We start from the raw sequence: 27,207 nt of genomic DNA on the forward strand, positions 1-27,207 counted from the left end.
AAAGAGAAACACAAAACTATAGCTTCAGTAACAGCCTTAAAATAAATAAAACACATTCAATCTCTTAAAATCTTAACAAAAGGTCATTAAACAACTCCACAAACAGTATCCACTGCTTCACCTATTACTAACCTGCTTTGTTTCTGTCCGATGTCTACAAAAGCCCTTAGCAAGAATTACTGGAAATAATCTTGTTAGACATCACCATTGATGAAAACAGCGGTTGCTTTACTAGGGCTCTTTGACTTCATTCTTATTTTAGTTTCTCTTTGAATGTTTTGCCCTCAGTAATTCTGCTTATTAACAGCAGGTGTTCATCATTAATGCTCTAATCAACACTTAATCACTTAAATATCTCATTACTTCAACTTAAATGGAGTAAGTTTACAGTACTCATATAGATTAACTCAAATGATTTATAGCAATCGGTTTCCTCAAACGGTTTGTGTTGCCTTAACTTTTTGGGTTTTACAGGACTCAATTGGTTTGGGTTCTCTATATTTATTGAGTTTTACTGTGCTCAAATTGTTTCATGTACTCAAATGGATTAAGGTCACAGTACTCATTTGGATTAGTTTTTGAACTTAAATGGTTTGTTGCAACCGGTTTCCTCAAATGGTTTGAGTTACCTTAACTTATTGAGTTTTACAGTGCAGGAGCAAAGCAAGAAACATAACGCAAACAACAAATGAGGCAAAAGTTAAACGTTAGCCTCACTAATTTACTTGAACAACCAAAAATAAAATGTTTTCCAGATTCATGGATATGCCTGAAAGTGATGTATGGGATTCATTGTGTACTTTTTTCTTTAGCTCCAGACTGCTGTTGTCTTTTTTCACATGTTTTTTGCCTTTGCCATAAAATGCTATTTTAAAATGTATTTAACAATATTTTATCAATATATTTTAATTTACACTCAGCTTATGTTAATATTATTAAATAAATATTAATAGTTTATTTTTGAGTAACCAAGATTGTGCCCCCCTCCGGAGTTGGTGCCCTACGCCAGTGGTTCTCAAACTTTTAAACCAGCGACCCTCAATGTAAGATCGTCAAGAACTCGCGACCCCCCACTACCAAAGCATATACAAACAATAAAAACAACCTTTTTTAAGCTGTTCACACTATTTTAACTATATTTACTATACATTACAGGGCTTGAAATTAACATTTTTGCTTGGTAGTACTGGTGCTCCAAACTTTAAAAATGTAGGCACACCAGCCAAAATTTAGTGGCACCCACCAATTATCACAATATTACTACAAGTTTTATAAACAGATTTATTGCATTTGAAATCAACACTAATCAAAACTAACAAGCAAATAATATATATGCATGCGTAAGACTATATAAATGTTTCATTAATGTCTCTATCAAATCCCATTATCACAAGAAAATACATTTTTATAACATAATTGAGTGACCAAAAGATATCACGGACGGACCGCTCACCAGCCCTGCACGCACTGCTTGACATGAATTCATTAATGAATCTGTTAACGATAACTGTGCTGTGTTCTCACGGGTGGTGTCTGATATTGCACAGATGCTTTTGACATATAACTTATTAAATGCATAGGTCATTTTAATAGCAATACCGCTCTTTTCATGAGCTGCAATATTAGTTTAATCTTAGTCAGTGCAAGACCTTTTGCGATGGTGTACCTGGTGTTAACGTTTACATATAGCTGCATGGCTGACATTATCTGGCGATTAAATAAAGGATTAAGTAGAACCTCTCGTGCTTTAAAGTGTGTAGATGTGGCAGTTACCTGAAAATTCCGTCCCACAGACTTTACAGTGAACGCTTTAGTTATTTTCATAGCGGACTTGAAGCCAATGGAAGTCTTTTATCCACTCTTCAAAAAAGGTAGATGGTGGATTAACATTTACAACGTGATCAATTATCAGATGTGCTATTATTTGTAGCTTTAGGTGTTTCTAAATCTAAATCTGTCAGTGTTGTTTTCATTCTCATCTTCAGCGCTTTACATTTTCGCGGTTGTAGCTCCTGTCATCTGAAGACAAGAGGTGTTGACTGAGTGATTGACAGCTTATTTTAACCAATCATTCGTGTTCAGTTCTTAAAGCAGCGGGCCAATAAGAAGAGCGCAAAGGCGGGGAAAGCGTTGCGGGCTTTGAGCACCACTTGGCTTTGTTTACTGCAGCAAGTTGACATGACAAGTTTTTAACTGTTCCTGAGCGCTGCATTTCAAGTACAAAGATGCATTCTGCCTGAATGCGTCCTAAATACTTTATGAGTTTATCAGTTATATCTTTTAAGAAATCTGAAAATATTAGCTTTCACTTGTAATACTGAAAAATATTTATTATAATCACTGAAAATTACACAATTTTTAAATCACTCTCGCGACCCCTTGAGCAACCCCCAGTTTAAGAACCACTGCCCTACGCAACCTGCATACTCTGCGGAGCAGTGGTTTTTTTTGAGACTCTTAGTGTTTGATTTTCATTTTTATATAAATATATATCATATATATATATATATATATATATCATCATTGGTGGGGCACAAATGCTGAGTTCACTGCATGATTTTAGTCCTGATTTTGACTCACCGACAGATTTTGAGAAATCACCAACAAATGCCTGAACTCAAATGCACACGAGTAACAATCACACAGTGTGAACTATCAAAGATACGATCTGAGAGAATCACAGATGAGTCGCTGACACTCATCAGATTTTTTGGCATGCTAAATATCTGGACCGGTGTTCTGATTGAAAATAACATCGGCGATTACCTACAGCCATTGACAGAGCAGCATTCACTAGTATGGGTATCTGAAGGCCAGCGAGAGGTTAAGGAAGAAGTTAAGGCCTTCTTTTTAGTCTATTTGGACCCAAGAAATGGATGAACAGTTAGTGAAAAATTTGCAGGAGCACACGTGTCTGTTTGACGTATCATCTGAGCAATATCACAACCAGGTCAAAAAAGAAAAAAGTTAAAGAGAAACTGCTAATTCCCTTCAAGCCCCAGGTGAGCAAAATAAGTACCATTTCTACCCCACTAAAGGTTTTTTCTCATTATCCAGTTAAGAACAAAACATACTATGTGACATCGCATTGCTTCCATGTCACTTCTCATGTATGTTTGGTTGTAAGATGAAGTTTGCAGTCCAAGACAAAGTTGTGAGCAATTCATCCAATTGTAAAGTCATGCAATGTGAAACCCTCATTCCGCCGAACGGAATGCTGCCCCAAATAGTTGTGCAGTGTAAAAACATCTGTGATGCGACTACTTTAAAAATCATGCAGTCTGAGCTCGGCATAAGGCACTCGGCCAATTCACTATCCTTCAGCTGAGTCCCTGATTTATCAGAGATCACCACAGCAGACAGAAAATCTCACAAACAGAAATTCTTGTATCCCCTTTTACTGCTGGCTCAATCCATTCGCCACACAGAGTGATTTCAAGTAGCATGACACTGCACCGAGATTAAACCACATCAAAAGAATATATTACATAGTTTGCCTTTCAGTACGTTTATCTTTATTTTAAGCACTTAAATTGGAATAGCTGCAATGCAGTTTATCTGTAACAGATTTTGTATTTTAATCAAACATAAATTTCAAATCCTTTAGAATTCCTCATTATTATTATTATTATTATTATTATTATTATTATTATTATTATATTAATTTCACTTTACATTTATGACATGTTTTTAAATTATGTAGGTAATCTTTACTTTTATTTTAACATATAACACCAGGTCTTGCTTATATTAGTGCACAAAAGGCTTTTTTTCCTCATGGCTGCCAGGAAATTACTTCAATGGTAGTGGAGGCAGCTTCTTGAAGGATGTGATTAGGATCTGAGAGTTTGGTCTTCAGCAGAGGTACATGCAGCCGTAGATGTGCTCGGGCACTGGGAACTTCTGCCAGGACTGTAAGGGCACGGAGGGCATTAGCACACACTGTTGTATTCTCACTCAACACTAGCTGTAGCAGAGGGATTAAGGCATCTGCATCCAATGCCTCGGATTTACCTAGAATCAGACACAATGAGATTTTGTAATCACCTGGAGTATACGCTACAGGGGATGCTAAGGGGTCATCAGGAAAGTAGTGTAATTTTTTTTTTTTTTTTTTAAAGTTAATGTAAGTGTAAAACAATATATATCTCAATAGCCACTTTTCCACTGTCAGGCCAGTGCAAGTCAGGGTTTCCATTATAGGGCTAATCACTCGCAGCACAGCATAAAAACCTGCTTTCTGCATCCAAACACAAATCATGATGACAGCCACCTGAATTTGTGAACAGCCACAAAGATAGTGGCTCTGGTTAGAATGTTTGTTTCATTTTATTGTCTGTTATTGTAGGTAAGAATTATGACCTCAGGAGACCGCCATGATCAGAAGCTGCTTTACTCAGAGAGAGACACGTGCCACACACGTTATTTGTTTATTATTATTAGTTATTTATTTAACCCTTGTTTATCCAGTCAAAAGTTTACCAAAAAAAATGAATCTCACTAAGTCTGTGCTTATTTCAGAAAAAATAAACATAAAAATCTTGTTTTTTATTGAATTAGCTATTGAAATATTATTTTGATTTAAAGGTTTTTTTAATTTAATATATTGTTTATTCTGGTGATCAAAGCTTTTGTCATTACTTCTGTGTATCTAAACATGATATACCTAGTTCCAAATATAACATACCTAGTATTTAAAAAAAAAAAAAGATACTGTCACAGTCAGTGGTTGGGGAAGGGGAGCGAGGACTCAAATGCAGTAAATAATATGGTTTAATAATAATAAAAACAAAACAAGAGGCAAAACAAACTACCCCGAGGGGGAAAACATTGACAAAACAAACAAACTTGATTGGGCAGGCTGGCAGGTATCAGGAAGGGACCACACAACAGGACAAGGCAACATTAGATGGCAAACTGGCACAGAACAGCAAACATGAGGAGAATATAAGCAGAAATAATTAACACACAAACAGAACATAATAAACTAATAATGGGTTAACAAGGAGGGTGGGACTAGACAATAGACAGGAGAGCACATGACACAAAGAAACAACATAAGCCATGTGCTCACAAAAAACAAGACTAGAACACGCAGTCAACTCATTAACCGCCTGTTCACATGAGACAAAGCACGTGGCACATGTAAACATGTACCACGTGCTAAACACAACACCAACAGAAGACTGAATGCAAGACACGAGTACACAACATATGAAAACACTCAACGTGCACTCACACATGCAACGTGCATGTTTCATCCCAGCACCAACCGAAACCAACTAGACTGAGATTCTGGGAATGAAACATCACACTGCAGACAGAACGAACACAAACACCAGGAGACAACAACACAAGCGCAGGCATCCCAAGCACGGCCAGACCTCGTGCGTCCGCGTCAAGAGGTAACGCGCACATTCCAAGCATGGTCAAAACAGGGCTCATACAAATGACACACAATAACAGAAAATAAGTGCTCAAACCGAGCACAACATACAAGACAAGACATAACTAATTCCACCAAAACAAGAATTAACAAGACCAGAGTGGCAGAATCCTGACAGATCCATCAAAGACACAATAAATTGATGTTAATTTATTGTTATAATAATACAATATATTTATTTATATTTTGTTTATCTTACCTGCCTGATTTAAAGTACTGTTCAACATTATATTTTATATTTACATTTAGTCATTTAGCAGACGCTTTTATCCAAAGCGACTTACAAATGAGGACAAGGAAGCAATTTACACAACTAAAAGAGCAGCAGTGAATAAGTGCTATAGACAAGTTTCAGGTGTATAAAGTCTAAGAAGCAAAGCATTAGTAAGGTTTTTTTTTTTTTTTAGAGAGAGAGTACAGTTAGTGGTATAGCCAGAGAGGCAGTTGCAGATTAGGAAGGAAAGTGGAGACTAAATAGTTGAGTTTATAGTCGTTTCTTGAAGACAGCAAGTGACTCTGCTGTTCTGATGCAGTTAGGGAGTTCATTCCACCAACTGGGCAGATTGAATGCGGGAGTTCGGGAAAGTGGTTTCTTCCCTCTTAGCCAGAGGTCGCTTTGTAAGCAAACATCAGAGCTTTGAATTTGATGCGAGCAGCAACTGGCAGCCAGTGAAAACAGGTGAGTAGCGGAGTGACATGTGCTCTTTTGGGTTCATCAAAGACCACTCGTGCTGCTGCATTCTGAAGCACCTGAAGAGGTTTGATAGAATTAGCTGGAAGCCCGGCTTGTAGAGTTGCAATAATCCAGTTTGGAGAGAACAAGAGCTTTTTGATGTTATAGAGTGCGAATCTGCAAGATTGAGCAGTTCTAGAAATGTAGTCAGAGAAGTTTAGTTGGTCATCAATCGTTACTCCAAGGCTTTTTACCATTTTGGATGCAGTAATGGTTGCCCCATCCATCTGGATTGAAAAGTTAAGATGTAGAGTCGGGTTGACAGAAACTTCAAGCATTTCCGTTTTCGCGAGGTTAAGCTGAAGATGATGATCTTTCATCCAGTGTGAAATGTCTGACAGGCAGGCTGAGATGCGAGCTGGAGCTGAGGGATCATCAGGGTGAAAAGAGAGATATAGCCGGGTATCATCAGCATAGCAGTGGTAGGAAAATCTATGTTTCTGGATGACTGGTCCTAACTTGTCGTGTAGATGGAGAAGAGAATTGGCCCAAGAACAGAGCCCTGAGGTACCCCAGTGTTTAGATGCTGTAGGTTGGACACCTCTCCCCTCCAAGACACCCTGAATGACCTGTCAGAGAGGTAAGATCTGAACCATTGAATAACAGTGCCTGCAACGCCCAGTGACTCAAGCGTAGATAGCAGGATCTGGTGGTTTACAGTGTCAAAAGCAGCTGATAAATAAAGCCAGATGAGGACAGATGACTTAGAGTCTGCTTTAGCCAGTCTGAGATCCTCCACGACCGAGAGCAGGACAGTCTCATTTGAGTGGCCTTTCTTAAAGCTTAAAGCTTAAAGTGGCCTTTCTTAATAGCTTGTTGTCCATGAGGTTGTTTTGAGTAAGAAAGTCCAGGACTTGATTGAACACTACTTTCTCCAAAGAAAGTTTTCAAGTAGCGTTTGATCCAAGTTGGGTTTCTTTAGCAGTGGGGTTACCCTAGCCTGCTTAAATAAAGTGGGGAATAAACCAGAGTCAAGAGATGTGTTAATTATGTGAGTCAGTTTTGGTATGACTGCAGGAGAAATGGCTTGCAAGAGATGAGAGGGAATGGGATCAAGCGGACAGGTGGTTGCATGGCTTGATAGCACGAGATTGGACACCTCAGACTCAGAGAGCTGGGAAAAAGAGGTGAGTGTGTGTGGTGTTGGTGGTGTATCTTGCGTGTTTGTTGTAGGTGCAGCAAATTGAGCACTGATTTTTGCAGTTTTGGTGCAAAAGAATGTAGCAAAGTCATCAGTAGTGAGGGTGGAGGATGCGGGTGGAGGAGAAGGATAGAGGAGGGAGGAAAATGTTTTAAAAAGTAAGCGAGGATTGGTGGCACTGTTGACTTTCTGACGGAAATATGTCTGCTTTGCAGAAGTAACCTCAGCCGAGAAAGAGGACAGAAGAGTTTGGTATGTTATGAGCTGTTCAGGATTTTTAGTTTTTTGCCAAATTCTCTGCAGCCCGAAGTTTTGAGCGATGCTCATCAGAGAGCCAGGGTGCAGGAGGACTGGCACGGGCTGGCCTGGATGTAAGAGGACATAGTCTGTCTAGACATGATGCTAGAGTGGAGCAGAGTGTATCAGTGGCACTGTTCGTATCAAGTGCAGAGAGTTTGCAAGATGGAGGAAGAGAATCTGAAACAATGGTGGATACTCTATTGGGTGAGAGAGAGCGTAGGTTTCTGCGAAAGGCAACTAGAGTTGGAATGTGTGGCGGCTCAGGAGTAATGTGGATGTTGAGAGACAGAAGGAAATTATCTGATGTTTGTAGTAAAGTTACTAGTGTTTGATCAGCGAAGCAATGTCAAGTGTAAATAAGGTCTAGCTGATTACCTGATTTATGAGTAGCAGTAGTAGGTGCTCTTTTGAGGTCAAAAGAGGCAAGCAGAGTCTGGAAGTCAGCAGCTTGAGGTCTTTCAATGTGAATGTTGAAGTCACCTAGCACCAACAAGGGAGTGTCATAATCAGAAAAAGATGAGAGAAGAACATCCAGTTCATCTAAGAAGTGACCTAATGTACCTGGTGGGCGGTAGATGACAACCACATTTATGTGGAAGGAGTGGATAATGGTGACTGCATGGAATTCAAAGGAGCTGATTTTTGGCAGGGATGGTCTCTGAGTGAATTTCCATTCTTTGGAAATCAGTAGTCCAGTCCCACCCCCTCTCCCTGTCTGACGAGGAGTGTGGGAAAGAGAGAACTTAGTAGAAAGAGCTGCATGTGTTGCAGTGTCCTCCGGTCTCAACCAGGTCTCAGTTAGAGCCATGAGATTATAGTCAGAATGAGTGGCTATGGAGGTAATAAAATCTGCCTTGTTAACAGCAGATTGACAATTCCAGAGGCCCACGGAGAGAGAGAGTTGTGAAATAGCAGATACATGTATTGATCGAAGGTTGTGAGGATTGTGCCTGCAGCGTACCGCCCGTGCTTTGCGAGTGTTAGTAACAACAGGAGTTAGTAAACACATAATAAAAGTGCAAGGAAAACAATAATGAGTGCAGAGATAAAGTAAAATAATAAAGTAAAAGTACTCAAGTGCTTTGTCGGTGTCTTTGCTCGGTGGAGTCGATGGTCTTGTCGGTCTTCACACGAGGCGGCCTTCACACGAGGCTGCCGCGACTGCTGCCGCGGTGAGACTAGCTGCTTATATACACCCCTGAGCGCTTTGCTGATTGAGCTCAGCTGGATGTATTATATATACATTTAGAAAATACCTAACACACACACATTAGCCCCTGGGTGCAGCAGTGGTGGACCCTGCCCCGTGTCCTGGATCGCATGCTGGGGCAGGGTCCACCACTGCTGCAGGGTCCCTTCTTCACTGTCGCCTCTAGTGTTCAAGATCCCCAACAGCTTCGTCCCAACAGCTTCGCCCCTCTTCATGAGACAGGACGCGGCATCGCAATCATCAGCGATTCCATCATTCGACACATCCGTTCTGCTTCTGCAAAATGTACGCACTCACTGCTTTTCTGGTGCTCCTGTTAAGAATGCCTTAAGGTACTTGTTATCCTAAGCGCAGTCGAGAACATCAGAGCTTTCATCCTGGATGTGGGGATGAATGACACGGGCTGCGGCAAAAAGAGGGACTTCAGGAGCCTGATTGAAACGGTCAGACACACTTCATCCGTGATCATGGGCGTAAATACCACAGGGCCAGAGGGGACATGTCCCCCCAAAGTGTAAGTAGAAAAAAATGCAAAGAATGCATTTAGAAACAGTTGAGTTCCCCCTCCCCTTCCACACACACACACACACACACACAGAGAGAGAGAGAGAGAGAGAGAGTCAGGTTTATGGCTAAGGCTCATAACTTTAAAAAAAGGATTCTCTTTAATGTAGTTGATGGAGACACATAAATTAATTGCAACAAAATCCTGATTACCAATGTAATTTTCCATGAATCTGAGAATATTAGAGAATAAAATATTATTATCTACAATAAGTTTACAATAGCTTGTTGCATAGTGCACTGCAACTAACACGCCAAAGCTGTTCCCCATGCATTGTATTTGTGACGACTTGGCAAAATGTTAACTTAAAATTAACGGCCTCAATTAGCATATTGTTTAGCTGAGCATTTACTAAATGATCATTGTGCTACATACGAATTAACCCCACTGTATGTTTTTGTATAATCAATTTAAATTCTGTTAATAAATGTCTTAATTAATTTAAAATAAAAATGTAATGCAAACCTTTAACTTTAATACAAACATTTAATTAAAACCTTTTTTAATTCCTTGTTTTTATTGTTGTGATGTTTTTACTTTCTTTATGTAAACCATTTTGAATTACCATTGTGCATGAAATGTGCTACAGTCAGTGGTGGAAAGAGTACTGAAAAATCATACTCAAGTAAAAGTACCACTACTTGCTCAAAAATGTAGTGCAAGTAGAGTAAAAGTATTTGTCGTTAATATTATTTAAAGTATGAGTAAAAAGTAGCCCTTTTTAAAAGTACACATGAGTAGTGAGTATTACACTGTGAAAAGTTGATGCGTTTACATGCAGTTTGCGCAGGGATGTGTAAACGTAACATTCTGCAGTGCATTTAGTGATCTTTATTTGTCTGTTTCTTCCAATATTTCTTCCGATGTTTTTGTTTGTTCATTTCTTCCTCCCTTCATTCATTTGCTCATTCATTCGTTCAGATTTTTGTTCCTTCCTTCATTAGGTCCTTTGTTCATTTAATAATTCGTTCCTTTCTTTCTTCCTTAGTTAGTTCATTCCTTCCTTGAATCCTTCCTTCATTTATTTGGTCCTTCCCTAATTTAGCCCATTTGTTTGCTCATTCATTCATTCATTCATTCATATTTTGTTCCTTCCTTCATTAGGTCCTTTGTTCATTTGTTCATTTATTCGCCCGTCCATTCGTTTGTCCGTTTATTCATTATTTCCTTCCTTCCTTCCTTGAATCCTTCATTCATTTGATCCTTCCTTCCTTCCTTAGTTCGGTTCTTATTCGTTTAGTTCTTTCTTCCATTCCTTGTTCAGTCCTTCCTTTATTTGGCCCTTCCTTCCATTCTTCATTTATTCAATTTAGTAATTGTTTAAGGTTGTTTAGTGATTCCAGTCATCATACGACATGCTTACTTTTCTCATCATTGACATGCAGTCTATAAAAGTCTCTGGGTCATTGCGTGTAAAGACTTCGGACAAAAAGGTTTGCCGCATTTATAAAGGGGCCATGTCTTTAGGTTGTTCAGTATGATGCAATTTAGTTTCTATGTGCGATTTTATTGGACAGGAATCATAGGACAGATTTTCTAATCCACATAGACAAAAAAGAAATAAAGTAGTGACTGCAGGTTGAAGGAAAGTAGTGGAGTAAAAGTACAGATACAGCACTAAAAATGTACTCAAAGAAAAGTAAAAGTACAACATTTATAAAACTACTTAGTAAATTACAATTTTTGAGAAAAACTACTCAATTACAGTAGTTTGAGTATTTCTAATCTGTTACATTACACCACTGGCTACAGTATAAATAAATTGGCATTGCCTTGCAGTTTCATAGACTTGATCAAAAGACAGAGATAACATTCATAAATTTCCTTCGGCTTAGTCCCTTTATTCGTCAGGGGTCCTACAGCGGAATGAACCAGCAACTTATCCAGCACATGTTTTACGCAGCAGATGCCCTTCCAGCTGCAACCCAGCACTGGGAAACATCCATACACATTCACACACATACACTACAGCCAATAAAGTTTATTCAATTCACCTATACCAGATGTCTTTAGACTGTGGAGGAAATCTGGAGGAAACCCACATGAACACAGGGAGAAAACGCAGAAATGTCAACTGACCCAGCCGGGACGCGAACCAGCAATCTTTTTGCTTTTTGCTCTGTTGACAGTGATAACCACTGAGCCACCATGTCACCCCACAGAGACAACAGTCATGTTTAAATATTATTGCACATTGATGGCTTTACTGTAAACAACATAAACATTGCAATAAACAGTTTTGAAGAAAAATCTACTTTGTCATTAAACCTCAGAAAAACTTTGAAAATAACCATAATGATGGAGTCTCCATGCTACAATAATAATGATAGAAGCAAAGTTGTTCAATGTGGGGACATATATTTTTGAGTACAACTTGACTGTATTATTTGTCTCGTCTTCAAAAATTGCTCAAGAGAAATTTTGTAACACTTTATAATACCTACACACTATGAATCATTTATTAAGCATTACCAAAAAGTTAATTCATTATTTGTTAAGCATTAACTCTACGTTATTAAACGTTAGTAAGCAGTTAATAAATTCGGCTACAAATGCTGTATTCTTGACCTTTACTCACGTTTATAATGTGCTCAAAGATTGTATATTCATACTTCATTACTATATTAAGTATTGCTTCATTTACAAACTTGTTATTTAAGAATAGTTGGTGCTCTTTTAAGAACATTCAGAATGCAAAAGTAAATGATAAATAAACTATTCAAATTAACACTTATAATTCCTATTATTCTAATATATACTAATAGTTCATTTGAATGTTAATAAATGCTTTATTAAGTCAACTTCATCCAGTTTTGTGACCTATTCTAAAGTGAGGACAATTTATGCTTTATAAATACCTTATAAATGACAGTTAAAGGCTCAGTTATAATCTTAACAGGAATTAAGTAAAATAAATGACGTTATTCATTTATATTGATTTGAAGATACACAAATGAAACTGTATCAAATTAAAAATAAATCTTTGCAATCTTATGTAAATTAAAATTACTGTACAGTTTAAACTTTGCTACATGACTTTGAAATGTTATATCATAATATATTGGTAAATTGTTATATTGTTTATAATATAATGTGTAATACAATATATATAATATAATCTTTAAACTGTTTTTATGTTTTAATAATTTTTAAGTCTTTTCCTCATTTTTATTTTCCTGTCTTTTATTGTTGCTTATATAGGCACTTTTAATTACCATTGTGTTTGAAATGTGCTATATAAATAAACTTCCCTGGCCTTGCCTTGCCTTGTTGTTTTATCAAATGCATAAATAGTCCTCCCTTTAAATTAGGTCACAAAACTGGATGAAGTTGAGTTAATAAAGCATTTGTTAACATACATAGTAACCATTACTGTATGCCTGAATAATAAATATATAAATGTTGATTAGAATAGTTTATTATTTGTTTACTAACTCATTCTGATTGATTCTAAAAGCCACCAATTACTCTTAAATACAAATGGTTTGTAAATAATGCAATATTTCATTTAGTAATTGTGACAATGGCGGTGGTGACGACATTGAAACAGATTAGATCCAAGTGCAAGAAGTTTAATAGTTCTCAGCAAACAAATCCAAATCACCAGGCTAAATCGGAATCGGTAAGCATGCAAGTTCAGAGTAACAAACAGAAAGTCCTCCAAGGCAACCAAGGCAAAAACATTAATCCAAAAATCAGTAGTCAACAAAAACAGGCTCAAAAGTCATAACAGAAAGGCAGAACAAAACAGTGAGAAAACGCTCTGTAAGGCAGCAGATAATGGCAATACTTCGCACTGAGTGTTTAGTGTGGCCAGGTTAATATGGCCACAAAACAGGAAGTAACCAACGAAGAACTGGCAGTCAGAATTCAGGTGAGGGCTCCCTCTGCTGGCTGGATGAGTGGTTGTCAGTCCTGTTTGTTACAGTAATGAACAATTTATAAGTAATAAAGTATGAAAATACAATCATTAAGCACATTATAAATGTGCTTATAAGTCAATAGAGCATTTGTAATGTTTATTAATGTAGAGTTAGTGCTTAACAGATAATGAATTCACTATTTGCTAATGCTTAATAAATGATTCATAGTGTGTAGTTATTATAAAGTGTTACGGAAATTTTATATTTATTGTCCCCCGCTACTGTTAAATAAAATGTATGCTTATGCCGGCGATGCATAGTAGTAGACTTTTTTCTCTGAATGAATGGCTATTAACATGATGTGAAGAACAGAAGCTGCTCTTTGCTAAAAACTGTAATGTTTTCTGAGAGCATCCTTGGTTTTTCCATGCTGATGATCTGCACCTCAGCAGAGCTTGAGCTGAATTCCTGTTGTATAACATCTCAAGGATGCTTCGTTCTGTTTGACTAGTAAGTGATAGTTTACATTTTAGCCATATAGACGCTTGCTCGTCCCACTTAAGTCACATAAATACATATCTGGCCTACTGTGTCTGTTCCTCATATTATTAGATCAAGAAGTAAACTTGCATTAAGAGAGTAAAGTTGTATCAGAGAAACAGACTTATGTTTAATTCTTTTGAAGTATTGGCACTTAATGTTATGCTTCCTGATATTCTGAAAAAAAGCACATGTTATTTCTCTCTTCAATCAACATGTTTAGATCCCCAGGGCCTTATGTCAATTGTCTAAAAGAGTTTTCTGATTTTATCTCTGACTTACTAGTTAAAACTGATAAAATTCTAATTGTAGAAGATTTTAACGTCCACATAGATGACACGAATGCAAGGGCGTAGGTTTGCACTTGACATTGGTGGGGACGGGTGAATCAATCAATATATATATACTGCTATTATTTATTTAACTGCTATTAAAATATATTCATAATAAATTCTCGCTTCGTAAAAATTACTATGTTTTAGGCCTGTATCCAAGGGGGGTTCAGGTGGTTCGAAAGACCAAAAGTTGGATTATTATTATTGTCACGATCACCAGCGATTGTACTTCCTAGATTGCTGGATCTCACACACAATAACCTATGGACTACAAATCCACCATTCATGGACTACATATTCATACATGCACTCCGTTCACACACACACACACACATGCTTCCTCATTTCCACTGATTTAACTCCCACAGCTGTTGCAGCTTCTAGACTGATTACAGACACTATTTATACAGCACACACTCTCACTTCCATAACCGAGTCTTGTTATCTGTAAAGTGACATTACAACGCGGTTCCCTTAGTCTTGTTTCTCCGTGTGTTTACCCTAGCCTTGTTCCTAGTTATCCCTGTCTGCTGCCTGCCTTCCGACCTCTCGCCTGATACTTTTGACTACGATTCTGGACTGCCTTTATACATCTGCTTGCACCTGGGTTGACCATTGCTTTCCTGACTTTGAATAAACCTGCATATGGATCCTAAACTTCAGTTCTCTGTGTCACTCCCCGTGTTACAATTATCATTTTTGAATTTTCTTTATTCAAATGGCCAAATTCTGACTAAGGAAAGTTGAATGTATTGGTCAGTTTGCTATTATTATATTAAATGCACACATAAAATAGTATGGTAAACAATTTGACAAAATAGTTGGAAATATTTTTTAGTACATCAAAAAGCAGGGTTATGATAACCAATCCAGCAAAAAATTGTTCTTAATGTCACTAAAATGCAATATTTATACCTCATAATTAAATAGAAAATCAGGCAAATAACTGCAAAAAGGTTAAGTTAAAAAAAAAAAATAGCCACCCCTTTCAATCAGCTGGCTACAGGCCTGATAGTGTAATGTTTACTTTACTAATGTAAAGTTTATTTACTGATAAAAAGAGTTTAATGACAAATTGTACAAATTGTTTCAACTGAAATTGGACATGCTGCTCTGAGAGATTAGGAGAACTGGCCGGGATCATACTTTAGCTGTTTATTCTGCAGTTAGTTTTCAGGGCATATTATTCACAGACTATATCAGTCTGCGATATAGCGATAGACCGCGCCACGAGCATTAACCGCATTATCTGGATGGACTTATTCAGTAGCGAACTTGCGTTTACAGTATGTGACTCACACTTTCGTTGAGAAAAATTACCTTATGTCCACCTTTTTTGCACGAGAAAAAAAAACAATCCACTGCGTTTGGCGCTGCTTGTATCTGAAGGCAGCCACAGCCTCTCACATGATAGCAGGGAAAGGCACAGCCAATTAAAACGTTTTGGGGGCGGAAGGAGGTAACGTGATTTAACCCTTTCTGCATGTCTAGGTCTCAATGGTCTAGGTTAATGTTGACAGCGTGATTTTTTAAAAAGTGGATTAAATTATTGGTGGGGACATTTCTATGGTCGGTGGATATTGGTGGGGACGCATCACCTCCGTCCACCTTAAATCTAAGCCCTTGCTCTAATGATATATCAGGACTTGTGTTTACAGATATATCACAGTCATTTTGGATAAATTAAAATGTTGTTGGTCCAACCCATTGCTTAAAGCATACATTAGATCTAATTTCTCATGGAATTGAGGTCATTGATATAAGCGCTTGTGTGTCGAGCGCAGACGGTTTCGTGGCCCTCCGCCGCAGATTCGGGTGTTTTTACTCTCGAGGCGTGTCCAGCTGAATTCAATCAGCAAAGCGCTCAGGGGTGTATATAAGCAGCTAGTCTCACCGTGGCAGCAGTCGCGGCAGCCTCGTGTGAAGACCGACGAGTGTAAAGACCATCGACTCAACCTGCATGACTCCACCGAGCAAAGACACCGACAAAGCACTTGAGTACTTTATCTATGCTTTTATTATTGTTTTCATTGCACTTTTATTATGCGTTTACTAATTCCTGTTGTTACTAACACTCGCAAAGCACGGGAGGTACGCTGCAGGCCTAATCCTCACAACCTTCGATTAGTACATGTATCTGCTATTTCACAATTCTCTCTCTCCGTGGGCCTCTGGAATTGTCAATATGCTGTTAACAAGGCATATTTTATTACCTCCATAGCTACTCATTCTGACTATAATCTCATGGCTCTAACTGAGACCTGGTTGAGACCGGAGGCCACTGCTACACATGCAGCTCTTTCTACTAATTTCTCTTTTTCCCACACTCCTCGTCAGACACGGAGAGGGGGTGGGACTGGACTACTGATTTCCAAAGAATGGAAATTCACTCAGAGACCGTCCCTGCCAAAAATCAGCTCCTTTGAAGCCACCACACACCCCAACTCTAGTTGTCTTTCGCAGAAACCTACGCTCTCTCTTATCCAATAGACTATCCACCATTGTTTCAGACTCTCTTCCTCCATCTTGCAAACTCTATGCACTTGATACGAACAGTGCCACTGATACACTTTGCTCCACACTAGCATCATGTCTAGACCGACTATGTCCTCTTACATCAAGGCCAGCCCGTGCCAGTCCTCCTGCAGAGAGTCCTCTGGCTCTCTGATGTTCTCCGTGAGCATCGCTCAAAACTTCAGGCTGCAGAGAGAATTTGGCGAAAAACTAAAAATCCTGAACAGCTCATAACATACCAAACTCTTCTGTCCTCTTTCTCGGCTGAGGTTACTTCTGCAAAGCAGACATACTTCCGTCAGAAAATCAACAGTGCCACCAATCCTCTCTTACTTTTTAAAACATTTTCCTCCCTCCTCTATCCTCCTCCTCCACCTGCATCCTCCACACTCACTACTGATGACTTTGCTACATTCTTTTGCACCAAAACTGCAAAAATCCACACTCAATTTGCTGCACCTACAACAAACACGCAAGATACACCACACACACTCACCTCTTTTTCCCAGCTTTCTGAGTCTGAGGTGTCCAAACTCCTAGCCATTCAACCACCTGTCCGCTTGATCCCATTCCCTCTCATCTCTTGCAGGCCATTTCTCCTGCAGTCATACCAACACTGACTCACATAATTAACATATCTCTTGACTCTGGTTTATTCCCCACTTCATTTAAGCAGGCTAGGGTAACCCCACTGCTAAAGAAACTCAACCTGGATCAAACGCTACTTGAAAACTACAGACCGGTATCCCTGCTTCCATTCATGGCCAAGATTCTGGAGAATGTAGTGTTCAATCAAGTCCTGGATTTTCTTACTCAAAACAACCTCATGGACAACAAGCAATCTGGCTTTAAGAAAGGCCACTCAACTGAGACTGCCCTGCTCTCGGTCGTGGAGGATCTCAGACTGGCTAAAGCAGACTCTAAATCATCTGTCCTCATCTTGCTGGATTTATCAGCTGCTTTTGACACTGTAAACCACCAGATCCTGCTATCTACGCTTGAGTCACTGGGCATTGCAGGCACTGTTATTCAATGGTTCAGATCTTACCTCTCTGACAGGTCATTCAGGGTGTCTTGGAGGGGAGAGGTGTCCAACCTACAGCATCTAAACACTAGGGTACCTCAGGGCTCTGTTTTTGGGTCACTTCTCTTCTCCATCTACATGACATCTTTAGGACCAGTCATCCAGAAACATGGATTTTCCTACCACTGGTATGCTGATGATACCCAGCTATACCTCTCTTTTCACCCTGATTATCCCTCGGTTCCAGCTCGCATCTCAGCCTGCCTGTCAGACATTTAACACTGGATGAAAGATCATCATCTTCAGCTTAACCTCGCGAAAACGGAAATACTTGAAGTTTCTGCCAACCCGACTCTACACCATAAATTTTCAATCCAGATGGATGGAGCAACCATTACTGCATCCAAAATGGTAAAAAGCCTTGGAGTAACGACTGATAACCAACTAAACTTCACTGACCACATTTCTAGAACTGCTCGATCTTGCAGATTCGCACTCTATATTATCAGAAAGGTCTGACCCTTCCTATCTGAACATGCAGCTCAACTCATTGTTCAAGCTCTTGTTCTCTCCAAACTGGACTATTGCAACTCTCTACTAGCCAGGCTTCCAGCTAACTCTATCAAACCTCTTCAGCTGCTTCAGAACGCAGCAGCACGAGTGGTCTTTGATGAACCAAAAAGAGCACGTCACTCTGCTACTCACCCGTTTGCACTGGCTGCCAGTTGCTGCTCGCATCAAATTCAAAGCTCTGATGTTTGCTTACAAAGCGACCTCTGGCTTTGCTCCTTCTTATCTGCTCTCACTTCTGCAGATTTATGTAACCAGTCACTACCTCTTATTATACAAGCTGCGTATACCTGAAATTAGCAGATCTGCACATGCAGGTATATCACCCTGGTGAAACTATTGAATCCTAAATTTTTATTATACACAAATAATTGGTCTTTGTTGGGAAAAAAATGTCCCACTGTAAATTACTAATGATGACTTTTTCTTTGATAAAATAGAAGGTACTTAATTTTTGCATTGACATAATACCTCTTGTTCAAATACATTATGAACAGCAGCTACACTGTAAAAATTGTCCGTGATTTTAAAAGTAAAAGTGAACAATCTACAGTGAAAACCTGTTAAATGATTAACAGTTCATTTCAGTACAAAATACGGAAAATAACAGATCTAACCTTTGTTTTTGAGAAATTAATCAGAGTGTCTGAAATCTCACCATACACCCTCATTCACTAGTCCCTAAATTAGTCAATTAGTTTAGTCCACTAGACAGAGTGAATGACCACAAATAAAGCTGCGGTCACACTTGGCTTTTCCTCCCATAGTCTTCCATTCATACGCACACGAATGCGTCAGACCGGAAACGCAAGGTTATGCGTCCAGTTGCTGCGGTGCAAAGTTCAAGCTTGGTGAACTCTGACCTGCAAAATCGCATCACTTGACTGCGTGAGACCAATCGAGGATCAAAACAGAACCTCTGGACAGAAATTTAAAGCATGGAGCAATCGCTCGCTTTTTAAATGTCTAATCATCTTGTTTAATGCCGCCCCTTTTCGCAGCACCGCACGACAGAATTTCGCACGCACAAAGCCCGGTGTGACCGTAGCTTCATTCCTACAAAATTATGCAGCTTTATGCTTTTAACATTTCTTTCTTTGCCTTATTTGTTTTTGGGCTGTAATATTTCAGTAAATTGTTTTGTATTGTTCTGGGTTGTTTTTTATTTTTTGTTTGTCACCATTATTGAGATTCAAAGACTAATTGTTGAGGTCTGCGTGTTTTCAAGTTCTGCCATAGTTCATACATTCTCATTATGACTGGTATATTTAGACCTGTCATTGATTGCAGAAGCTCCAGTGGTTTCATTTACGTATATTATTCAATTCTCACTTTAACATGATATTCAACAAGAACACAAGGGTGGTTTTGATATGATAGTTTATCTCATCACACTTAATTCTATATTTTATGTTGGCTTTTCATGCTATTCAAATAGTGTGATTAACACAATTAATTATAGCAACCAAAATAAAAACTACTTTAAAACAAGAAGTTGAAGATCCCGACTAAAGCTGCGGTCACACTTGACTTTTCTTCCCATAGACTTCCATTCATACGCACGCGAATGCGTCAGACCGGAAACGCGGGGTCATGAGTTAAGTTTCGCAGTTCACTGCGGTGCAAAGTTCAAGCTTGGTGAAATTTAACCTGCGAAACCGCATCACTGGACTGCGTAAGACCAATCGATAATCAAAACAGGACCTCTCTATACAGAAATTTAAAACATGGAGTAATAGCTCACTTTCTTTAAATGTCTAATCATCTTGTTTAATGCCACCCCTTTTTGCAGCACCATACGACAGAATTACGCACATCCAAAGCACAGAGTGACTGTAGCTTCAGGCAGACTCTGTCCTTCGTCATGGTGACTTCAAATGAACAACAGAAATTTCATTAAGAGCTTTTGTTCATGTGACCGAAATAAAGTCAAAGGTCAGTAATAAGTAAAGCTCCTGATGTTTGTGTTGTTTAATGATCTCTGCTGAGATCTTGAACAATAAAAATTTTTTATTCTCAGTTGATTTTATCTTTGATTTTGGCTGTAATTTGAGTTATTTGGTCATGTTGTTCTTTCCTTCAGTGATTCTGCTTGTTAACACTTGTTCATCAATAATTATTAATCCTCCATTAATTAGACACTTAATTATCTCATTAACTTCATCACTGTCTGAGTGTTCAACCCTCTGTAGTGAAGACACTAGTGAGGATTTTGGACTGGCAACTGGCGCCAGTATTTTTTTTTGTAAAATCAAGAAAAACAACAGCAAAATACTGTAAAACATTTTTGTGTCACCATTGTGCAGGATAGTAGCATCTGCGTGCAAGTCCAAGATGAACTAAGTGAATTTGATGTTATGCTGATCTTCTTTTGTTTAAATGTAGCTGTGTAGTGTCATATGAACACAATAATGCATTTAATGACTTTACATTATTTAAAACGTTTTTGTAGTGAACTGATGTACAAAGGTTCTCAATATCAATATGCTCAGATATATTACTTAGACATTTAAAATATTGATTTTAATGCCAGTAAATGTCAATTAAAATGTAGTTGCTTTCTGCAAATATAAATAATTAACTCAAAGGTTTGTAAATTATCATTGCATCAGTTAATTAATAAATTTTTCTCTTGTTAAAAATACAAAATTTTTCTGTAAAAACAATTTTACAGAAAAATGTTGTATTTTTTACAAAAAAAGTTCTGGCAACCATAGCTGCCAGTATTTTCTCGTACATTTTACAGATTTTTTTTTAAAAGTGTAGGGTTGGGGAAAAAATAGCAGTTGAATATGTGATTAGAGAAGAAAAAAAAGAGCTGAAACCATATTAGCAGATCAGTCTCTCTGGGATACCATCGATTACAGATCTATGGTGGGATATTTGTTGTGGCCACAATTTTTCTAGGAGGGAAAAGGAAATGCCGGAGGCCACGCTTGTCCAAAGCCAGACACGAGATTGGAATCATTGGCTAGCTAACAGGGTGGTTATAATTTTGCAAGTGGGAAGCCAGGTCACAATGCAGATGTTATGTGCCTGTTGTTTTGATAGAGCTTACACAAGGCAGATTTATAGTCACAAAACATGGTAGAGACTGGGTTTAACTTTCTGAGTTGGGAAACCAGGGTGGTTAGGACTTTGCAGTGTAAAACAGGCTCACAAAGCAGATGATGAGTGCCTGCTTGCATGAAATATGTCAGGAGCCAAAGTAGAACCAGGGTCTCCAGTGTCAGAGTCTGAGAGTTTAACCAATGAGCCACAGGAAGTTAATGAAGCCAACAGCTAGACACTGCTTGCATGGTGGAAAAAAGACTTCCTCACAAAAAAATAGAAATCCAGGCTTGATCACAAAAAGAAAGATAACATAAAACTTGGGTTAATGGATTAACAAAAAGGCCATCAGGCAAAATATTAGGGATGGCTGATGTAAAACTGACATTTTGACACAGTGTCAAGATCCTGAAGCGCAAGTGTTTCAAAACACTGCACCGATGCATGATCCAAAACCCCCAGGTCACGTGACTAAAGTATTTCGAAACACATGGTCACGTGACTAAAATGATTCAAAGCATCAACCATTTCAGAAGCGTTTTGAGACCTGGCGAATCTGCATTGACTGACACTTCAGAAAAATAACTTTTGTCTTATATAGTCTAGTAGTCCATGCTTGTGCATGTTGTTACTGCGCTTCAAATGGCTTTTAGATTCGAATCCCATCTTGTACAAATACTCCGAAATCGTGATTTTATGTATTTTAATAATGTAACTGTTTTATGGCGTAGTCTTGTAGGATACAGCTGTGGATATGCCATCAATTTAGCATAATTTTTGTAACACTGTATAACAATAATTTATATTTTTACAGTACTGTGATGGTTGGGTTTAGGTAGACGTTAATAAAATACAATAAATGGGAAATTTTATGAATGCTATAAATAATTCTTGATAACTTCTGGCCACGTCTGATCTGGCAACAACCCCGTTTTATGACCAAAACAAGACATATTTATTCACAAACTGTTCATTCGGATGTTAAAACAAAACAATACAAGAACAGAGCGTTTAAAACTTAAAATTCATAGCTGTATCAGCCTGGATCCAAACCCACTATCCCTGCATGCTAGCCAGGAACTCTTAACTCTCCACTAAATCACTTAAAGGTTCTACTCTACAAAGTGGGGTTTAATACCTCAATTTGCTCAACTTTTTCTTAGCTAAGCTGTTCCAGTGTAACACATAAAAATGACCATTAGGCGTCACAGTAGAAACATTTCGAAGCTTCGACACATTTGCTTCGACTGTTTCAGTGTTTCATGAAGCCTCACTTTGCCTACCACTACAAAATATCTCTGTCACAAACACAAGTAGAATAAACTCTCAAAAAAAATATATACATATCATTATATATAGGCAAGTTGTTAACCATTAGGGGTGTCAAAATTAATTGTTTCTTCGGTGCACCGAGATGCAGACACAGACAATTTGGTATCGGTTCAGTAATAATCATAACCGTTTATTATGTACTTACGTCATTTATCTCATATGCGCTCTATCGCGAGGGGGGTGAGCGTGGGTATTTACAACACTACAGGCACCAACTACTTAAAAATTTCACTGTGTGTGTGTTTTCTGGAAAGTCTTTCACTGGGACTTACAGCAGAAACTCTCTCCGATTGAGGGAATGAAAGTATTCCATTTCTCTCTCTCTCCCACTGTGGCCCATTTCACCTGCTGGCATGACTTTTCCTCTTGGCTGCAGGCGTGATTCTTCCCCCCCTCTCTTTTCCTCTCGGCTGTATTCCCGCGGCTGTACCTGTGCACTGTTGCGGGACCCGACCAGATTTCATGTGGCGCGAGAATAAATTTCCGAATAAAGCGCGGCAGTGGTCGGTAACTCTGGTGTAATTTTAACAGGAATGGGCGGTCTCACAATATCGCTCCCGAGCGAGCCAGCAAGCAAGCAAGCGCGCATGGCGTGTGTGTGAGTGCGCGTGTGTGCGTGTTTGTTTGGTGCTGTCTATGTTTGTGTATGTGTGTGAATGAGAGACAGTGTGGTTGTGTGTGTGTGTGTTTATACAGACAGCTTGTTATAGCCACCCCCCAAAATACAACACTGTGTATGGAAAGCATCGTCAATGCACCGTGATGCACCGAAATATCGAATTGAACCAAATTGATGGCATGATAATCGTAACCGAACCGTGAGACCAGTATAGGTTCACGCCTCTATTAACCATCAAAAATTTCAAAAAGATAAAATAGAAAAGCAGAGCAGACTTACAAAAGACAAGGGATAGGATCAAAAATAACCAAACAAAGAAACAAGTAAAATCAGTCAACTTAAATACACCCAACATTACAGGACACAGGTGGAAACAATCCCGTAGATTACCGAGTTCAAAAGAAAAGATAGTGAGAGATGAGGACATCTAGTGGTGAAACAAAATCATAACATTTTTAGATTAGATTAGATTCAACTTTATTGTCATTACACATGTACAAGTACAAGGCAACGAAATGCAGTTTCGGTCTAACCAGCAGTGCAATAGCAGCAAGTGCAGGATACAGGTATAAGTTATAAAGTGCAGTTATAGAAAACTATGGTAATATTTACAGATGGATGTACTATCAACATTATATACAGGTTGTATTAGCTATGAACAGATTTACAATAAATGAATATATGTACAGGATGCTATTAATAGCAGAAGTGTGCAGATAGATAAACATAATTACAAATGTCCATGTGCAGTGGGTATGTCCAGTTCAGATAAGTGAATCAGTGCAATGAATATGTGCAAACTTTAAATGTGTAAATGTTAAATAGTGCAGTGATTGTGAGGAGTATAAGTTAGAGGAGTGTGGGGGGTGTATTGGAGGGGCAAAAGAGTCAGTGAGGGGCAGAGTTCAAAAGGAAGACAGCTCTGGGGAAAAAGCTGTTCCTCAGTCTGCTGGTTTTTGTCCGGGGGAGCCTGAAGCGCCTGCCGGAAGGCAGGAGAGAAAACAGTCTTTGAGCAGGGTGAGAGGTGTCCTTAAGAATACTGCGTGCTCGGCGCAGACAGTGTTTCTTCTGGATGTCCTCAATGGCTGGCAATGTAGTTCCTGTGATGCGTTGGGCAGTTTTCACCACCCGCTGCAGTGCCTTACGCTCAGCAACAGAGCAGCTTCCATACCAGACTGTGACGCAGTTGGTCAGGATGCTTTCTATTGTGCATCGGTAGAAGTTCACCAAGGCGGCTGAAGAAAGCTGGTTCTTCTTAAGTTGCCTCAAGAAGAATAGGCGCTGGTGAGCCTTCTTGACCAGGCTGGAGGTGTTGGTGGTCCAGGAAAGGTCCTTAGAGATGTGGGTACCCAGGAACTTGAAGGATGAGACAGGCTCAACGGCCATCCCATTAATGTGGATGGGATCATGCGAGCCTGTTCGTCCCTTCCTGAAGTCCACAATGAGCTCCTTGGTCTTGCTGGTGTTAAGGAGCAGATTATTGTCGGTGCACCAAGTGGCTAGATGCTGTATCTCCTCCCTGTAGGCAGTCTCATCATTATTGCTGATTAGACCAATCACTGTGGTGTCATCTGCAAATTTGATGATGGTGTTGGATCTGTTCACAGGCCTACAGTCGATGGTAAAAAGGGAGTAGAGGAAGGGGCTCAGCACGCAGCCTTGTGGTACACCAGTGTTGAGTGTGACGGTGGTGGAGCATATGTGGCCTGATCTAACATTCTGAGGTCTGTTAGTCAGAAAGTCCATAACCCAGTTGCAGAGAGACGCGTTGATATCCAGGTCTCTGAGTTTGATCAGTAACTTAGAGGGTATGACAGTGTTGAATGCTGAGCTGAAGTCAACAAACAGCATTCGTGCATAAGTGTTTTTATTGTCCAGGTGTGTGAGGACAGAGTGCAGTGCTATGGAGACGGCATCTTCTGTGCTCCTGTTGCCACGGTAGGCAAACTGATGTGGGTCTAGTGTGGATGGCAGAGAGTCTTTCAGATGTGCCAGGACCAACCGCTCGAAGCACTTCATGATGATGGGTGTGAGTGCTACAGGGCGGTAGTCATTCAGGCATGTTGGGCTGGAGTGTTTGGGCACTGGCACAATAGAGGTGGTTTTAAAGCATGTTGGCACAGTCGCTAGGTTAAGCGACAGGTTGAAAATGTCTGTGAATACCCCAGCGAGCTGTTCTGCACATGCTTTGAGGACGCGCCCAGGAATACCGTCTGGTCCAGCAGCCTTACGCACATTGATCCGACTCAGTGCGGTGTAGACTTCTGAGGAGGTGAGTGTGATAGGTGATTGGTCGGTTGAGGTAGTGTTCCTGGTGTAGGGTTCTGTATTGTCTCTTTCAAAGCGGGCATAAAAGTCATTTAGCTCGTTCAGGAAGGAGACATTTGTGGCTGTGGGGGTGGACTGGCTGGGTTTGTAGTTGCTGATGGCCTGGATGCCCTGCCACATGCGCCGAGGATCAGAGTTGGAAAAGTGTTCCTCTAGCTTTAGCTTGTAGCAGTGCTTGGCCTTTTTGATGCCCCTCTTCAGATTAGCCCTGGAAGTGCTGTAGGCCTGTGCATCCCCTGATCTGAAGGCAGTGTTGCGTGCCTTCAGCAGGAGGCGCACCTCCTTGTTCATCCATGGCTTTTGATTTGGGTATGTGGTGATCTGTTTCTGGGTTGTAACACTGTCTATGGTGGTGTTGATATATTCCAGAACAGAGGAAGTGTAACTGTCAATGTCTGTGTGAGAGCCACATGTGGCCTGGGAAGCAAACATACTCCAGTCTGTGTGTTCAAACCTGTCCTGGAGTGTGGAGTCCACCCCCGCTGGCCACACTTTGATGGTCCTTACTGATGGCTTCACACGGTTGACGATGGGTGAGTACTTGGGGTGAGAAACAGACAAAGGTGGTCTGATTGACCCAAGTGGGGGAGGGGGGTCACAGCATATGCTTCAGCCATGTTTGTGTAAACTTGGTCTAAAGTTTTGTTTCCCCTTGTGTGGCAGAAAATGTTTTGATGGAATTTGGGGAGCACTGTCTTTAAGTTTGAGTGATTAAAATCCCCCGCAACAATAAAAGCAGCCTCCGGGTGAGCAGTCTGTTGTTTGCTGATGGCTGCATGAAGTTCGTTCATAGCGAGCTTGGCATCAGCGTCGGGAGGGATATAAGCGGCAGTTATTATGGTGGAGGTGAACTCCCGTGGCAGATAAAACGGTCTACATTTAACCATTAGAAATTCCAGGTTAACAGAGCAATGTCTCCCAACGACGACAGAGTTTGTGCACCAAGCTTTGTTAATATAAATGCATAATCCTCCGCCTCTGGTCTTACCGGAGTCATCCGCCGTTCTGTCTGCTCGGAATGTTTGATGCTCCGTTAGCGATATAGCGTTGTCTGGTATCCCGCTGTTTAGCCATGTTTCTGTGAAAATCATGACATTACCGTTCCATAATCTTTTGCTGTGGTTGATGCGCAGTCGAATCTCATCCATTTTGTTCACCAGTGACCGTACATTGGCGAGAAAGATGCTGGGTAAAGAGAGCCGGTGTGGTGTTAGCTTTAGCTTAGCTCTTAGCCCGCCGCGCTTCCCCCGTCTTTTAGTTTAACATGTTAAACTAAAATCATAAAAATTCTGACAGCAAAGGGGTTTGCACAAGGCCAAAGGGTAATGACAAAACAGGGTGAAACCCTGTGAAAAAAACGGATATGCAGAAGATGTCCACCCAATTATTAGGAGTACCAAAAAAACTCCAAAAAGGGGAAATCTCAGAGCAAGCACACTAAATATGTGTTATGTTTAATGAGAAAAGTTATATGGCCAGAAATGCATGCAAGATATAGGGAAATTAATGATTGATACTGATTTTCTAAAGCAGGAAACAGTGAGTGTATCAAGTACAGTAAAAAAGTAAGGGTGTTGTGTAGAACACAAGTGAACTGTGAGGGGACAGTACATTGTTGGGTGTACTGTAAGAGGCA

General features: G+C 39.6%; 1 protein-coding gene across 1 annotated transcript in view; it reads right to left on the bottom strand.

The window, feature by feature from the left end:
- Positions 1–3,680: 3,680 nt before the first annotated feature.
- The window catches only part of rsph14 (radial spoke head 14 homolog), a 40,536-nt gene continuing 17,009 nt past the window's right edge, over positions 3,681–27,207 (bottom strand). The window contains exon 7 of the mRNA XM_056464328.1: positions 3,681–4,014. Within this exon, the coding sequence (XP_056320303.1) occupies positions 3,776–4,014 (239 nt within the window). The 3' untranslated portion in view covers positions 3,681–3,775. The remainder of the gene's footprint in view (positions 4,015–27,207) is intronic.

The sequence above is a fragment of the Danio aesculapii genome, chromosome 8 (assembly GCF_903798145.1).
Source record: "Danio aesculapii chromosome 8, fDanAes4.1, whole genome shotgun sequence".
NCBI lineage: Eukaryota > Metazoa > Chordata > Actinopteri > Cypriniformes > Danionidae > Danio > Danio aesculapii.